Here is an 18,841-nt window from a genome sequence, read left to right as displayed (position 1 = left end):
TTGGCTGAATAATGTGACGTTAAATCACGTATGTACCAGTGAGAAACGAACACAGCGTAATAAATAATAGCGATACGTTAATTACCGGACGTTTTTTCCAGAGAAATGGATTGTAAACATCCGGAATGCGTACTTTATAAAGCCATTAAGAACATATTTGTCTTGAGTGTTTTATTCATTTGAATTATGGATAGAGACAAAATAAGTATGTATAAGTTAGACTAGTTGTATTGTCTATGTAATGTTCACTGTCTGAAGCATGCTTAACTCGAAGTAAACACTTTATTTACACTTTATTGAATAATTTAAATTATTAAATACTCTTTCAAAATTCACAAAAATGCATTTATTCAAATTGAGATTTGCGGAAAGGAACCTAAGATCACCATAGCTTTGTATTTTATGGTTTATATCTTAGTTCGGTTTAATATATGCACTCTTTATTTGTTGTTATTATAAATTAGATTCGTAGTTGTTTGTATTGTTTTAAATCTGTAATGTAAAGAAAAGCAATTTTGAACGAGTGTACTGTATAATAATAATAATGATGATGATGATGATGATGATGATGATAACAATAATCATCATCATCTTCATCATATGCAAATGATGATATGAACTTACATAACTGTATTCATTATCTTTTGTATTTGACCATTAAATAAGGCAAATAATCATGTCTTAAAAGTCTTTTGAGAACGGGAAAGAGTTCGAATAAAAAACCTATTCCAAACTTTGTAGTATACGTAATGTGTAACCTTACAGTGTTGTGATGAAACTGTGTGGTTAACAGTTTAAGGGCATAAAATAGAAAATATACTTGTTTTTATGCAGAAAATGTCAAAAAATTATTATATTTTTAGGAATGCGTGTGTGGTTGTTTTGCATTGTTCAGACGATGTTGCAAACAGTTGCGCAAGGAAAAAAGTATGTATCATACATCCGGTTACTTATCAGAACAAGTAGAATGTCTACAATATTTCTTGTAAATATGCTTATAAAGTTAATTCTTAACTTATTCAGTCATATTCGTTCTCAAATGCAGCTCAAATATTGAAACCTAAGAAAAATAATTTGATGTAGCTTTGCGAAAAAGAGTACTATATCTCGTAAATGTATATGAATAGTTGTTTCGCCTTTCTAGACTGTCTTGGGCGGAATAATTTTTAATCCAAACAGTTAAGTGATACACTACATACACAACATACTTAGCAAATGTTGGACAAAAACAGAACATTGGACAAGTAGCTTTTGTAATTCGTTGAAAAGAAACTTGCATGTAGCGTTTTATTTTTTTATTATTCAGTTCCTACATACTGATATCCCCGAGTGTTGTCCGGCCTGGACGAGATTTTACTATTCAAGGAGAATTGCTTGAGACGCCTGATAGTCCTGTGACAATCACAGCCGAACTCAGTAACAACGCAGGAGCTATAGCCAGTTCACAAGTAACTGTTCACGGAAAATCAAGTAAGTCTCTCATAAGAATGTATCAGCTGACCTTTGCGGATAAGTAAAAATCCCCGAAAAATGTATATGTAAAACATTATATGATTTAAATGTAAAAAGGAAATCGTATTAAAGGCTTTAAGATGCACATTTTGTACAATGTACTTTATCTACATGTATGTAAGGATTATCATTTTATACAGTTTATGTGATATTGCCATGAATTAAAAAACAGAGACAACAAGTACTGATATCCGGTCTTTATCTTTTGCAGAAGTCCAGTTAGATATTCCGGTATGTATAAAATTCTACTTAAAATTAATAAATATTGTAGTTGAAATGAATTTTAGATAAGATCTATATGCATCTACAGTGATTCTTTGCTTTTTCTTCGTGCATTTTTATAACTTTGCAGGATTTAGTCTTTAATGCCCATTTGTATTTAGTGTGGGTTGTTTACGTTTACAAACACAATTATGTTTCCAACCTGCCATTGAGAAATGTTTGCTCATGAAAAATGTAAAGTTGTGAATCTGATATCTTTATGACTGCCGGTACATTTTATGCAATCTCGCCAAGCATACAACACAGAAAATGACGTCAGGCGACCTTCAGCTTTATCCGGAGGTAAAGAAAATGAAAGTAAACAGGCTTAACTTGAAAACGAAAGTCGCATTTGCATTGGTCTATAGTCAGGGGTCACGCGCAGGGGTCACCCCGTCTAAATGTATGCGCGTAGACTTCCTTTTTTTTTTTGCTAATGGGGAGTCAATTTCAATTTTCAGCACTTTCTAACGATTTGAAAATACCAGGTCTTTAGCACGACATGTCAGCTTTTCATCTACGAAAAAATATTTGAACTCGGAATAAACATAAATCCCACAGGGGTCCGTAACGGAGCAAGGGTATATGGAGATTTTTGGAACTTCGTCAAATCATTCAAAAGGTCCTTTTTGATGTTGTCTGAAAGTGTCAATATATGCCTCGAATATAAGATATTTCCGTATTTGAGAACTGCAGACCTATATATTACAGAATTAATTTCAAAATGAATTTCGTGTAATGGGCCATTAGACGCAGATACGTTTTACTACGTTACGGCCGCGGAGATATTGGAGAAGAACAGAAAGACTTAAGCACAGCAGTTTGTCATATGTGGCTAAATAGCATGTGCATGTAGATCATTGATTACACATGACATTGGCAAACAGTTGTATTTACACTATTTGCAGGTTTTCACTTCTTTCTTTAATGTGCGAATGCTTTCAAAATCTAATTTTATAATCGATGTCCTAATCAAATCTAGAAGTCTAGTAGTTAAGATGCCGGCTTCTCGAAGATCGAGGATTCGCGCTCCACTTGGGGGATGACCATGTCTTCTCATATGACACCAGTACTGTTTTACTGTTTTTCGTCAGGAGGCAGACTCGAGAGTGATTTGAAATAAATTTATAAAACCTAAACTAACTATATCAAAGTTTAAAACGTATACTTAGAAAATACACAAATTGGCATTAGATACATATATTTATGACATGTTATTTCAGGTTCCAACCCAGATTACCTTGGATTCTGGTCGGTCTAGGAAAAACCTTAACCTTAAACTGTCAGGCACAGGTGGACTGTCCTTTTCAGAAACAAAATCTGTGTCATTTGAGTCAAAAAGTTCATCCGTTTTCATACAGACGGACAAAGCTATTTATAAACCAGGCCAAACAGGTAATTTTATGATTTTTTTTCTGAATTTGATTTTACAAACTGTTCTGTGATGAGAGTCAAGATGTTTTAAATGTTACTGTTTTTCCACTACTGCGCAACCTTTCTTAACAATATATGTCTTATATACATGTACCTCTTATTTTTCAGTGAATTTTCGAGTGTTTGGTGTTAACCCAGAACTGAAAGTAATATTTGACAAATTGAAGGTTGAACTTTACGTAAGTGCATCATATTTTCCATTTATGACAAATAAAGAAAGGTTTCATTTTATAATACCCTTACATAATGTTAAAGAAAGTAATAACTGTGATATTTGAAACAACAAAACGTTTTGAGTATGTAAAAGACTATATATAAACATTATCTTGCCCGAATATATTAAATATTCTTAAAGCGAATTAGTTTTAAATATCGCGACTATCAGTTAAGTCGAATGGATGCACTGAATCCTATATTCCGTTTTTTTGTATCATTAATAATAAAATAAAGTTTTATGTCATCTGCATCTAAATGAAATACGAAAATTACTCTTTATGACATTTGCATTGTCTTGAGATACACGCCAGCAGATAGTTCCACAACCTGGCTGTCATCAGTGGTTAATTATCAGTGAATGAATAACTGAAATATGTAGTTTGATGAACTGTGTTTTAAAGGACCTCTAACATTTTTGTAACATTTTTTTTTCTAAGAAATCTGTCTTAATTCTTATTTGTATTAAACCTCTTCGAACTGTCTATCTAATTTATTAGGTATTGTTTTAAATGTCAGTGCTTCGACAATTTTGGAAGTGTATTAAACCTCTTCCAACGGTCTAATGTATTTGGTATTGTTTGTTATGCTTCGTAAATGCAAATCAGTTAATATATTTGCTAAACTTAACATAAGATTCTTAATCTGCAGAAACAGGATTTTAACATATTATCACCGCGTCAACTCATAGATGTTTATTGTGTAGCCGTATACTCGAAAATAAAACATTATGTTAACAAAAATCTGTAAACATTTCTCTCAATATTTCAGGATCCAAATGGTAACAAGATAAATCAATGGGACGTTAGTGGCTTTGAAATGACACGGCTTGGGGGAGTGTATGTCCATCACCAGGTCATGTCTGAACAACCGGTGCTTGGAAAGTGGACCATTAAAGCTAAATTGCTTTCTCATGGGGTAAGTTATAAAACAAATTAACGTAGTAGTTTTTAATTGCTTCCTCATCAACAAAAACAGCTACATTATTCATACACTTTAAATATTATTGCGACACAGTGTTTAGCTATTGTTATTGTATTCTTACGGTTGAGAATTAGGCCTTGAGAAACAAAATTCAAACAAGACCAAATCATAGAAAGAAAGAGTTGTTTAACATGAAATTGAACAGCATGTAAAACATGTATATTACTTTACGAAACAAGTGTCAGTATACTGATATAAACATTAAATTCCAGAAAAGGACTGCCTAAAGGGGCCCCACTTCCGGACAGTCAAACGCCTTTAAAAACTCACCATTTTCAAAGAACTTTTACACATGTTCGTTTGGATGCATTTACAATAGCGTGCGAATGGTGAAATTTCACATAACAAGATCGAACACAGTTTTCAGCAATTGTTTATCTTTATTTCTTTACAAATGGCATTCATCTTCAAAGGGAGACAACTTTTTCTTGACGAATACTTAAAATATTCGGAAAAATTTGTCTCCCTTTGAAAATGAATGCCATTTGTTCTTAAAATATTCGGAAAAAATTGTCCCCCGTTTGACTGTCCGGAAGCGGGGCCCCTTTAGGCACTCCTTTCCCGGAATTCAATGATTATATCAGTATACTGACACTTGTTTCGTAAAGTTGTATACATGTTTTACATGCTGTTGAATTTTCATGTCAAACAACGCTTTCTTTCTATGATTTGGTGTTGTTTGATTTTTGTTTCTCAAGGCCTTATTCTCAACCTTAAGTATGTCACTTCAGTAGTCAAAACACACGGCGACAGATGTAAATAAAACAGTAAAAGTAACAATACAGCCTTGTATCATTAGAGAACATACTCAAGACATTACAAGTTATTTCTATGAGTTTATTTAATGGTGATTTCCTATAGGTCAGTCTGATAAAAACAACTCAAAATGATAGACATTTCAGATAACTGAGTAAAATATGTACGCATTTCAGGACGACTTTGAAGAGAAAACGTTTGAAGTAGACGAATATGGTAAGCTTTAATGCATCAATTTTAACTGAAACAGTCATATTAGCGTGTTTAAATGCAGTAACTATTTATTTATACGTGCACTGCATTTTAGATAAACACATTACGTTCATTAATTGTTATGTTTTATGAAAACTGAACCACTTGATTATCTTAAATGATATAATCTTGTACGAATTTTGAGTGTTATTTTTGAAAGAATCAAATAGCTTAAACAACTGAAATGAATGTTACCTATTTCAAACAATGCAAGGAAAATACCGCGGCCTTTGTATACTTACAGTTTTGCCAAAGTTTGAAACAGAACTAGATTTACCTTCATTTGGACGAACAGATGTGGCGGAATTCAAAGGAAAAGTTAAAGCCAAGTGAGTGCAAGACAATAGACAATATGATTCCTTATTTACCAACTTCATCAGAGATAATGCCTAATTCAGATGATTTTTGGCCACATATGAATGAACCTATAAACACAACATAAGGGTTTAAGAGGCTTGTGACACATTTGACCTTCAGTGTTAGCAAGATTTCTCTAAAGTCGGTGCTAGAGGGAGCGAGGGTTGCTGTGGTTTTCTACCTCTCATAACATAACAATCTCAGGAAACACATTTATTATTTTCAGCATTATTTCACGTAACGGATGCTTACGGTACGGTGTTCCGTTATGGACATCTTTGTACCACCCTGTAGATTGTTAATGGCGACAGTGCAATAATATGATTGCATATAAGATAATTTGTGTTGGCGCGATAATACGACGCGAAAACGCGAAAAACAACGATGCGAAGACGCGGTAAACGGCCAGAAAGTCCTATGACTGTTCGCTTGATTCAACGCCATATTCAACAGTATTTTAGTTATGTAACCGTAGTAACATACGGTAACAAAATACTGTCCTGTATTATGTAATGACGTTCTACGGAAGTCATCCCCACGTGAATGAGAGGCAGAATACAAACGTGTTTAGGTTTTTTATTGATGTATATCAAATCGTCATTGAAAAATCACCTACACATTCGGGGATCGAACTTACGACCACTTTACCGTCTTACAGTCTTCAGTTGACTGAATGCAGTGAATGGGGGATCATTAAGGCAGTAGGTTAACTGATCATCATAAATAGAATTTTCCTTATCAATCATATAGTATTAACACACTTTTGTCTTGTTTGTGTCATAGGTTATATTCTCGTACAGATATTTCGATCAGAGAAGCTGATATCTCAATACGTGTGCGCGCAAGCAAGATCCTGAACTTGAATGCATCTGTTAGTGACCCCTGCTCGTAGAATACGGGATCGGGAATATGTGTTTTATGAAGAACATAAACAGTCAATCCTTTGAATTGTGCTTACTGAAATGTATAAAATATATTATCACACACTTTAGGTAAAATGCCTTATTGTCATTTCAGATACACATATGGGAAACCAGTCAAAGGAATGGTTGACCTCCTTATTAGACCTAAAAACGAAAGATTCCAGTGGATAAACGGTTCCCGCCAAAGAGTTAGCAAAACTATCGAATGGAAAATGCCTGTAAGTTAACAGTAAACATGTAAAAATTGAAAGAAATGACACACGTGCGCTCATTTTCACACAACGAAAATGGCAGAAATACTTTTATTATTTACAACGTGCTCGTGCTCGTGCTACAACATTTATGCATTATTTAAGAAATAGAATATAGCAGAACCATGTGATAAATTTACACACGACGAAATGGATACACACCAGCAGAACTATTTCCTAAGGGCTGTCGTGAAATTATTCCTCAGGCGTATAACCTCTTTGCCGTATACAAATGTATCAATGGTTCTGGTATATTCAATTTCAGTTCAAATATGTATTGTCTTTTGTGTTAGCAAGTGGATGCAATAAGTGGCACTATTTCATGCCGCATATATAGAACGTCGACGTGACATCAACGTGACCGTGAAAACACAGGAGGAAGCACGTAGCGCGTTGACGTCTACTAAAATATTTTGCACGCAATTCAGACTATGAATTAAGTGTAACACCGTTCTGTCATATCATTTCGATTTTGAAATACCTTTTATTATATAAAGTAGTCAAATGTGGTAGTTCTCTTTCTCGGCGCCAATAATATGTCGACGTGGCACCAATATTGCCGTGTTTTTGATAAAAGTACACATGTTTTATTTTCCTTTAAGAATATGAGGCTTACATACTGCTACGGTATTAACGTTGCTCTATGAGGTCGACGTCAGAATGCGCTGACGTTCAGGTTTGTCATTATGGTGCGTGAGACACACTACGTTAATATTAAGAGGTTGATGTAAGGCTGGCTCTGACGGTCCACTAGTTTCGTTTAGTGGGCCAACAGCCAAAGAGCCATTTTTTAAGGGGCCAACAAGGGTCAACAATGGCCAACCAAAATGGCCCCTTAAGGGTCACCCCCCCCCCCCCCCCCCCTAGTTTCGGACACATTGTGTAATGGGCCATTTCTTGAAAACACAATTTTTACCTCCCCTGAGGCCCTGTGACTCATTTACAGCAAAAAAAACAAAACAAAGGGCCATGGCCCCTTGTTTATAAACGGCCCCTAGTCACCTCTGGGCTACTAAAATGGCCCGTTATCCCAGTTTAGAGGCATGATAGTGGCAGATCTTGCGCTAAAATGAAATTGAAACAGAAGCCACACTTTATATACCTACGCTTCATTTTTATTCTTTTTTTATTTTCAGTTTTTATATATTCAATTACCGTATGTCGGCAGCAATATGCATTTTATTTTCCACTTCAGATAACTGGTGAAGTTGAGTTCACATTTTCATTATCAAAACTTAAAGAAATCCAAAAGTTTTTGAGCGGATCATCGCTCATATTTGAAGCAAACGTGACTGAGGATCTCACAAAATATAAGCGTAGTGATAAACAAGAGATTACTTTCTACGACCAACCAATGAAACTGACGTTTCCTGCCTCTCTACCGGACACTTTTAAACCAGGGATGACATATGACGCTGTGGTAAGTATAACTGGATCTGAACAAATGTAATAATTTTGTCGTTTTAAGCCTAAGATACACTGGTCAAATTGACTTTGGCTATGAAGACATTTCGATGTTTCAGCAAGAAAAAACTTGCATGTGATAAGACTGGAAACGTATTTTGCTCTAACGCCTTGGTTTACAAACTTTAGTATTTATGTGGACACTGATATCTTTTTATACCCCATTATTTTGTTTGATTAGTAGTGGTGGAGAGGTATGATATTGTTGCTACTTCGTTCTTCCTTCCGTCCGTCCGTCTGTCCATCCGTCCTGAAATCTTTGTCTGGATGACTTCTCCTGTAGTTTCAGGGGATTTGGCCAATACATACTGAAATGTGTCATTATGAAGTGAACTTGTGCAAAATGTATGTACCTGCCATGGCCCTTTGAAAAGATACAGAACACTGTACATTGTGCAATATTAATAAAAGACTTGTTCAGTAACGCCTTCTGCAGTTTTTAAAGAATCTGACTCAAACTAACAAAATTATATTATCACGAAGTGAACTTCAGGACAAGCATGTCCCATGCTTTGTGTACGGGTTATGGTCCTTTAAAACTTTACAAATTTTGTTTTGCCATACACATAACTCCTAAAACAGTTTTCAAGGAACCTAGCCCAGATACCAGTTACGTGAACTTACGCATATTATCAGGATATAAATGTACTACCATATATCACAGTATAGAAGCCTCACTCCCTTCTCCTAATAAACGCACACTCACCTATTTGCAGCAGAACTTTATTTCATATTGCTTATATACTTGTCCTACTTTATACCGCAGTATATATTGTTAGTTTAAACATTTACTATCGTATACCCAGTATAAATGCACCTTCTCCTTTTTTTGCAAGAAACAATACAGTATTTTTTTGTTATTTTTGTTATTGTCTATACACGCATTACTACTTATACCCCAGTATTTATTTTAGCCTATACATGTATTACCACACATCCTGGTATAAACGTTTCCCGTCACCTAATAAACATACCCATTTCTATTTGCAAAACAAAAGCAAAAAAAGAACAACAACAAAAACATGTTGTTATATACGTGTTCACAAAACATTTTCAGTCTCAGCCGAGTTTGATAATGAAACTTTATTTGTCATTTATATCTAAATAGTTTAAAACTAAATTTTAAGTTAATAACTATTTTCAAGTGACTATTCAGTAATAATGGTCAGTCTCAATTGGAATTTAACCTTGAAGTTTAAGTAAAATTTATTAAAATTTCAAACTCAAACTTAGCTGAGACCGAAAATATTTTGTGAAAATGGGGCCTGTACTTTTGTATACCACAGCAGATATTATTAGGTAATACATGTACATTCATATTGTTAATGTATACATATATTAAGTAAACCCTTGTATAAACATCCCTCTCCTAATAAATGCACCCATCCCTCTCCTTTTAACCAAAATTGATAAAAGATAGTTCTGTATATTTAATCTGTAGCTCTATTTACTTGTGCAAATAGTAAAAGATGCAAATAGTAAAAGATGTGGCATAGCAGTAGTGTTGTATGGTTCAAGCAGTTTCAACAAGGATATCAGTGTCTACATTAAGACTAAATTGTTAAACGAAGACTTAGATGAAAATACATTTTTGGTCATAAAACGAAAACGAAGTCATATACTTCAAAGGTCAGAACAAGATTTCTGTCATCTGATTATATTTTTGTCATTTTTGTTAAAGGATGCTGGCAAAATTAAAAAAACACGTCCCTGAAAATTGTGAATCGAACAGTGATTAACAGAACAGTGCATTTTCTTGATTCGCAGGTAATTGTTGCTCAGAGGGATGATACCACACCAGACACTATAAATGGTCGATTAAAAGTTACAATTACTGAATATAGAAAGTCTAGAGACCATGTGTTTAGAAGCCAATCAAGAGGTTCAAGGTTGATCAGTCGCAGAAGATGGTGGAGACCAAGACCATGGCCAAGAGAAATCAGTAAGGTGTTGCCGCCGGAGTTCTATACAATACCTACAGATGGCATTGTTGTCTTCCCTATTGACACCGACAGTCGTGCCACGAAAATTGAAATAAAGGTGACGAGTTTTTATTCAAGCAGACGTTAAAGCATGTTGAATGCCACATGTCAAGTACTGTTGTAGCATGGAGTACTCAACGATCTTTTGTTCTAATTTGAGAACAGAATCTTAAAACCATTACAGATAAAATTTTAATCTTTTTTTAAAAAAAAATTGGCACAGATATATATTTGTACTGAAAAAACATGCTAAAATGTTACATTTATCAGTTTAAAATGATGTCATTGGTAAATATGTGTTTTAAGTATGTCTCAGATTTAGTGTCTTCCATCATATAAAATAAATAAAAATGAAGGACAATCATCAGTTCCTGTTGACTACACGTGCAACATATTGATCTCATATATTGCAACACTTCCTTTTTCAGGCTGAATATAATGGAGCATCAAAATCGAAAACATTGAAAAAGAGGCATTCGCCAAGCAACACCTACTTACAAATGAGACTTCTTACAAGTAAACCACAGGTAGGTCATATAGCGTGCATAACTGAATACGTTGATCATTGTCCTTTTCTCTATCCTATCGGAGCGACTATACCGTTTCAGGAGCACATAGAATAAATAAGCGGTCAGCTACACATCTGACCTAGTTTAGGAGCACATAGAATAAAATAGCGGTTAAGCACCTATCTGACCTAGTTTAGGAGCACATAGAATAAAAATAGCGGTTAACTACACATCTGGCCGAGTTTAGGTGCACATAGAATAAAAATAGCGGTTAACCACACATCTAACCTAGTTTATGATCACAATAAAAATAGCGTTCAACTACACATCTGACCTAATTAAGGAGCACATATAATAAAAACAGCGATTAACCACACATCCATCTGACATAGTGAAGGAGCTCATAGAATAAAAATAGCGATTAACAACATATCTGACCTAGTTTAGGAGCTCGTAGAATGAAAATAGCGATGACCTAGTTTAGTTTATACATAATTTATTTTAGGTCGATTGTGAAGGAAGTTCTACAACTTATATTAATCACTCTCGACACCTCATTCCTGATGGAATCCATCGCCACGAGGGTATGAGAGAAGAGGCCAGTTTCCCTTTTAATGCTGAGCGCCAAGCAAGGGAGTTACTGGTACCATTTTTCACGTCTTTGGTATGACGCGGCCGGGGATCGAACCCGCGACCTCCCGCACTCGAAGCGGACGCTCTACCACTAGGCTATCGAGGCTATGACCTAGTTTGAAGGCCAGCAGCGAAATTTAGTGAGTCAATATATTAAAAAGAGATCCAGTGTTTCCGTCTTTGGTATATCAGTCAAAATCTTACTGTTTATGAAACAAAGCCAGCTTAAATAATCATTATGGTGTCCTGCTTAACCTACTTGCAGTAGTTGTAGTGAGAGGAAACATTTTTGAGTTTGAGGTTTTTGTATTTTGCTTGAAAATCTGTTTTCAGTTACCCTTTATAGCATATTTGTCTACATAATGATATCTCATTATATTTCAGGCTTTGAGTACTGTAGACATAGATGTTAGAAGCACCGAAAGACCCGGTGTACTAAATTATCAGGTAATATTTATAAAACTATTATTAAAGGGTTCCTTTCTTCTGTTACGTTTTTTTTTCACGAATGTATATGACATTTGATCTTATTTGCATTCGCTCCATAAATACTATTTTCTATAATATCTTTGATTAAGCCGCATGCTACGTGTCGAAAGTTATATCTATGTTAGATTCTTGAGCTAAGGTCTTAAATGTATAAACACTTTGAAGCAGTGTTATTGTCCAGTACAATGGTGATTTTATGTCTGTAGATTTTCCAGAATTTTTTTATTTTCTTTATAGATATACTCTAGAGGATCTATTGTTGAATCAGGGACAATACCAATGCCAACTCTTCGCAAGACATGGTCTTTTAAAACAACTTCGGCTATGGCACCAAGAGCAAAAATAGTCCTATTTTTTGTACGATCTGATGGCGAGGTCATTGCCGATGGCTTAACAATCAATGTTCAAGGCGTTTTCGAAAATAAGGTATGATATGCTGTTTCTTGTTGTTCTATGCGGACTTGTATTATATATATATTATTTTTCATTCAAAATGTGACTTGTAAATTGATAAACGAAAGTAAAAGATATAATATTATAATTAAGGTCGACATAAATTTCAACAAAACATCTGCGGCTCCAGCGGACAAAATTCGCCTTGATGTAACCGCCGATGCTGGATCTAATGTGTACGTGCTTGGTGTGGACAAAAGTGTTCTACTGATGGCCACTGGTAATGACATCACAGAGTCTAAGGTAAGCAACTGCAAAACAGTTTTACAATTTTCTCATTAATACAATTATTTTATGAAATTCATGTATTCACGTTTCATTAAACAAATCGCTTTTTGTAGCATACATACCTACAATTCTTTTAATGTTTTAAAGAATAATTTTCTACCAGCCTAGTCTTTCTTTCTAATCATTTACAGTCGTTTTTTATAATTAGTTTTATAAAGAAGTGTTTCTCATATATCGAAAAATAGGTTTTTAAAATGTAAGGGTAGATTTCCCGGATGCACAGAGCACCCCAAACACAGCCATAGAAACGTGCATCGCAAAGTAGGCCCGAAAAAAAGAAGCTAACGGATAAAATATGGTAAACGGGTTGCTCCAAATACCCAAACAACAAGTATATTTTAATTATATGCAAATACAAAAAAGAGGGTAAGGAGAAGACGGAAAGTTGGGATGTTGGGGGAAAGGGAAAACAAGGATGAATATTTAACACGGAAAATCATTGTGGTGACAAGTTATATGTACTTTTAGGAAAGTGCCGACCTCAATGTAAAGTCTACATTTTATTTGAATATCAAACCTCATCTAGAATTGCATTATGTAACTGTGCTAATTATAAAATCATTTAAGGTGAACGAAGAACTGCAAAGATATGACACAAAACCAAGTCGGTCCTCCTCAAGCTTTCCTGTATGTAGGTTCTGTTGGAGATGGCCTATTCCAGTCGGAGGCGAGGATGTTAAAGACGTATTCCAGGTAAGGCCAACCATATCTTTACTATAGACATGAATACTTCCAATTTTATATATAACAGATATGTTAGTTATCATCTCGATGTTTTATTTGTACATTTTGGTATTTCCGTATTCGAATGGCGTTATAGTATGGTACGGATAATCAAAACCTTTATTTCTGGAAACAAGGATTAATAAGATATTGATAACAAGTCGAAAAGTAGATTCTTTCAAAATCAGTTTTCATTGAATCATGTGGGAATTCCTTGTGCCAGTATATGTTACTCTTATTCAATGGACATTTTACTGAACGCCCGTTTTTGGTCTGACTGTCTTAAAACGTTTGACATCAAGGCTTGACATCGTCAAAACTACGTAGTTCTTTATGTTTACTGAAATGTTCAGCTCTTAGTATTGAGCTCGATTGATTAACAACATGTGCTGTCTTTGACTGCTGGTGTAAGAATGTACAAGTATATGATTTTGTTATTTCAGGATGCTGGTGTACTTGTTTTTACTGATGCTCTTGTCTACGAACATCACGAACGTAAGTTAACACTCAGTAACTGTAAACCAACAGAATGATAGAAATAAATTCTTAGAAACCTATGAATTTTGTTAAGGACAAATGCGGCAGTTAATAGAATTTGTTCAAACTTTGTATATGAACACAATGTCATGTTAGAAACAGAATTATGAAAAAAATCGAAGGTCACCATGCTTGTTCAGGAGTTATCTGCCCTTGAATATGCAAATTTGAAGAAAAATCCAATTCTAAGGGCAGATAACTCATAAACAAGCACGGTGACCTATGATTGGTTTTTGCATTTTCCTGTTTCGAACATGAAACTGTGTTCATATTCAAAGTTTAAACAAATTCTATTATTGGGAAAATTTGCCCCATCTCTCATACAACAGACTGCAGCCAGTGTCTTTAAGCCATGATAGTTAAAGCTACGTGATAATTTATCTTCTCATTTAGAATCCATATTTTGCTGTGTTAAAGATTTATAATGTAAACTATGTTTTATGATAATTGCTGTGAATTATTATTATAATGAGTACAAATGCACTAAGTATATATTTTGCTATAAGCATATAATTGTATGTTTAATGCAATAAACTATTTGAGTTGAATATTATTTCTGTTTATTCGGTGCAAAACATATTATCCTTTTAGTAACTTCAGCTGATAATTTAACAAACGTGTTCCATAGTTGTCGTAAAATGATGACATGTCCCTGTCTAACACAGCACCAGTCGAACACTTTGATCCACCATTTTGGAGTTTTGCCAGACGGGGTGGAGCAATGGGAGGACGTGGAGGTCCTCGGCCAATGGCTATGCCAATGGCACGTATGGCGTCCAGTGTTATGCCAAAGATGGCAATGAAAATGGACAATATAGCTCTCGTAGCACCAAAAGATCTTGCTCCAGTGCAAAGGACAAGGAAGCTTTTCCCTGAGACATGGTTGTGGAAGACTGAAACCATACAGTATGTTACGACAGTTCTTGTACAATAAGTGTTTTTTCCTTTGCTTTGTATTTAGCAAGAAGAAGAGGGCCGTATTATCACCCAGGCAATAAAAGGAGAAGACCCTTGACTGCTTCAAATTATCATAAGAAAAAACCTTCCAAAAGTGAGATAATGGCGTCAGTTGGAACGTCAACTGAATTAGACACAAATAATATGACGCCTGTTCGAAAACATTTCCCTGAAACCTGGTTATGGTCTGCAGCAGAAATGATGTATGTCTGATGCATATGTATATCCTAAAATAAACCACATACTACCAAGTAATTTCTTGTACGCACGATCTCGTATGTACCATGATGAATTATAGTTCCACTGTTACTTGATATTCTTCTTCTGTAGCACCTTTCAGCAGCATGTCTGTCTCTACATATCTCTCTTGAAGTCTTAATGGATGTTGAATATATAACCTGAATATAGTTTGTATAAATTGTTAAAACTTAGTTTTAGGAATAAACTCTATGTTATCTTGGTAATAGGAAAATATCTGCTAAAATGAAGGAAAAATTGCAACACAAAAAGAAACCACGATAGCTACCATTTCCCTAATTAATAAAACTAAGTGCAATGTTAAGTCTTCAAATGTTGCAGTGATATCATTGCATTAACTCACTGAATGTAGTTTAAGCACATCGCAAAGTAAATGAAAATAGAAAATTCAAAATTTGATAGTTTACTTAAAACAAACTTGGCGAACCTTTATTACTGTTAAATGAACCACTAAAACAACGCAAATGAAACTGTCATTGACAGAAACCATTTTGATTTTATGCTTCAATTCCTTTATGATTAATACTTATCATGAAATATTCAGCCAAATTATATTTGATAGGATGAAAGTCGTAGTTCATTATATATATATATATATATATATATATATATTAATTTAGATTAAAGCTTCAATATAAACAACAGTCTTGACCGTCTTAAAATTAGTAGTCATACCCTCCTTTGTTTAGCGAGTTTTGTACGGATGTCATAGGGTTATAAATTAGCCGCCTCTATTATAGAAGGAGGATGCTAAGATAAAAATAGCTTAAATATTTATTTCTTTTCGATTTCAGTTTTTTTTTAAAGAAAAAGAAAAGTTGTGTTATTGCGTAGAACTGACATGTTGTTTTTTTAATGTCTAATTTTGTTTCACGGTTACACTTTACATGTACATATACCTTAAGATCTGGTGTTTCGCAATGCTACTTATTCCAGCTAAGTAAAATCTAATCTTTTATTTGTTATCTAGATCTAATGGTTCTGTGTCAATAGAGGAGACTGTCCCTGATACAATCACATCCTGGATAGCGACAGCGTTTGCCATCCACCCAAACACTGGTCTTGGAGTTTCTTCACCTACACCACAGGTACATTTACTGATAAATGAAATAATGCACGGAGGGGCACCTGGGGTCTTCCTCCACCATCAAAGCTGGAAAGTCGCCATATGACCTATAACTGTGTCGGTGCGACGTTAAACCAACAAAATAAATAAATAAATTACTGATAAATGTATCGAAGTCAATGCCATGTATAAACTGATTTCTAAGGATTCTTCGTTAAAGCTGATTGAATAAAGAATTGTTATCAACTGTTGTGTATCTCTGGGTATGAAGCGGTGTGATATTTAAACTGTCATGAATAGCTTCACGCAACAATATCATTTTATCATGACAATGCTTTCTCTTTAGATTAATGTAACTTGTTGTACTTTAATAAATAATAACAGAATCAAATGTATTTCATTTTTAATAATTCAAAAACAATTTTTCAGCTTGAAGTAACCATGCCCTTCTTTTTGTCTGTAAATCTGCCTTATTCCGTGATAAGAGGAGAGAAAGTTCTTATACAGGTCAACATACATAACTACAGTCCACAACAGCTCCATGTAAGTACAAACATTAACACTACTTTCAATTGAAATACCTAAAACATGAAAAACATGTTGTGTTAAAATTTTCCAGTTTGTTGTCGTATTCGAATATCTTTATAAGCAAAGGTACATTATAAACTTATGAAGAAATATTGGAATATGGTAAATTCAAAAAATTTAATAATCTTGTGCAGGCTTATTCTAGGAAGATTACAATTTTAGTGATTAAATGAAAACGACTCCAGATGTCGCCAACATTCAAAGGTTTCATCCAATCTGTTTCATGGACATCAAGCATGATAAATATATCAGACTGAATTCAGAACAAGATACCAGTGAAATCTAATTATCTACGTATTCCATTTAATGGTTTCAGACCTACGTCAAACTTGAGAAGAGCGCAGAATTTGATAACATTGTAATAGACGGAGTAAATACATCGATTACTTCTATTGATGAAACAAGAACAGTTACGGTAAGCATGAAGGAAGTTAGAAAGGAAAATATTTAGTCTGACATGCAAGTAAAAATGACACAGAGTGATATGGAAAAAAATAAAGGTACATGAAGCCACCATTAAAATAGATAAAAACAACTGTAACTGTATTTTTCATACAAGAGATTTCATTTCTGCTACTGGAAATATATGTCTCTATGTCTAGTGATAGGATAAGATGCCACAAGTTAACTTAAATATCGTACTTAAATTGTTACAAAAGCAGCTCGGAGAAGAAAAGGGCAAATTCTGACACAAAATAGTTACAAAAGATGTAATTATAATTTAAAGAATGGGTCGCGCATTAAACATCCTATCACATACAATGGAGAAGCAACAAGTTCTACAACGTATCTGTGGCTTCTATGTTTCTGGTGACCACAATGAAAATAAAATAATGCACTAAATCTGTAAGATATATTATGTTTCTGTGGTGCTACTGTGATGTATGTTCACTTCAGGTTGGCGTGGACGAAGTTGTAGCTGTGTATTTTCCAATTATTCCGCGCAAGATCGGTCTGGAGGATATCAAGATTCAGGCCAAGACACCAATTCAGTCGGATGCAGTTCATAAAAAACTTCTTGTCGAGGTAATTGCTTAACATACGCAGATGGCGCGCGGAATAAGTTAACATAGATTATATAATTCTAAACTTCTAGCAGCGATTACCTTCCCTAGCATTGCATTAACCACTGGCGTCACAAATACCATGTGAACATGGTCGTTGAAAAGAAATTCAAATATCTTTTTTTATTTTTGCTTTTACTTTCTCATTTTTTACCATATTAGCATTAAAAATGTCTTAAAATACCCAAAACAATTTCAATAAATAAAATCTAACATCAAATGATGAAATAAACGATTTGTTAGAATTTTGATAAAAATGTTTGTGGCGGCAGAGGGTTATTTACTGCAAGGCGAGACCACTATGTAGGAGAGTGGTTATACCTGAAAATTTATATAGGGCACCTGCACAACCAGGATCGTTATTGTAAAAGGAGGTTGTTGTCGTAACATATATCATTTTGTCTTTTAGGCTGAAGGTTCACCACGGGATTACAACTTGCCAATACTTGTCGACTTAAAGAATACTGCAACAGTTTCTAAAATAGTTAATGTTGAGTATCCACTTCGTACTGTGAGAGGGTCTGAAAGGGTTAGAGCAACTGTAATAGGTATTCTAGATATTAGTATATACATGTAATATACATCGACAGGTTATTTATTTAAGCTATTGGTCTATTCCGGATATGAACAATACATACGATACTATAACTGAAGTAGTTTTAACTGTTTACCTTCCCTGGATGCAATTTTGTTGCGCAATTGAAGCGAGTCGGCTGTGTTAAAACTTGACGTTTCAATGGTTCTGCAAGCGGCAGTTATAGACAAATTTAGTCCAGGAGACAGTCATTCATATTTAGATAATACAGCATGTGCACTTAGTGAAAAGGTTTCATTATGTAACGCTCGGTAAAAATAAAAAAATGTCAACATATCCACCTGATTTATTT

At 34.4% G+C, this 18,841-nt stretch overlaps 1 protein-coding gene across 1 annotated transcript in view; it reads left to right on the top strand.

Moving 5' to 3' along the window:
- LOC123564518 (CD109 antigen-like) overlaps positions 1-18,841 on the top strand; it is a 28,376-nt gene that overhangs the window by 3,207 nt on the left and 6,328 nt on the right. Inside the window, exons 2-24 of the mRNA XM_053527098.1 lie at positions 864-927; positions 1,307-1,470; positions 1,724-1,743; positions 2,997-3,168; positions 3,316-3,386; positions 4,192-4,338; positions 5,337-5,376; positions 5,657-5,741; positions 6,787-6,910; positions 8,139-8,363; positions 10,175-10,447; positions 10,818-10,916; positions 11,916-11,978; positions 12,258-12,446; positions 12,567-12,737; positions 13,230-13,454; positions 13,928-13,979; positions 14,983-15,181; positions 16,207-16,324; positions 16,732-16,845; positions 17,207-17,305; positions 17,788-17,916; positions 18,364-18,502. Coding sequence (XP_053383073.1) covers positions 864-927; positions 1,307-1,470; positions 1,724-1,743; positions 2,997-3,168; positions 3,316-3,386; positions 4,192-4,338; positions 5,337-5,376; positions 5,657-5,741; positions 6,787-6,910; positions 8,139-8,363; positions 10,175-10,447; positions 10,818-10,916; positions 11,916-11,978; positions 12,258-12,446; positions 12,567-12,737; positions 13,230-13,454; positions 13,928-13,979; positions 14,983-15,181; positions 16,207-16,324; positions 16,732-16,845; positions 17,207-17,305; positions 17,788-17,916; positions 18,364-18,502 — 2,982 coding nt within the window. The remainder of the gene's footprint in view (positions 1-863; positions 928-1,306; positions 1,471-1,723; positions 1,744-2,996; positions 3,169-3,315; positions 3,387-4,191; positions 4,339-5,336; positions 5,377-5,656; positions 5,742-6,786; positions 6,911-8,138; positions 8,364-10,174; positions 10,448-10,817; positions 10,917-11,915; positions 11,979-12,257; positions 12,447-12,566; positions 12,738-13,229; positions 13,455-13,927; positions 13,980-14,982; positions 15,182-16,206; positions 16,325-16,731; positions 16,846-17,206; positions 17,306-17,787; positions 17,917-18,363; positions 18,503-18,841) is intronic.

This window comes from Mercenaria mercenaria, chromosome 2 (genome assembly GCF_021730395.1).
Source record: "Mercenaria mercenaria strain notata chromosome 2, MADL_Memer_1, whole genome shotgun sequence".
NCBI lineage: Eukaryota > Metazoa > Mollusca > Bivalvia > Venerida > Veneridae > Mercenaria > Mercenaria mercenaria.
The sequence above is the reverse complement of the archived record's forward strand: the minus strand, read 5'-3'. Positions and strand labels throughout refer to the sequence as shown.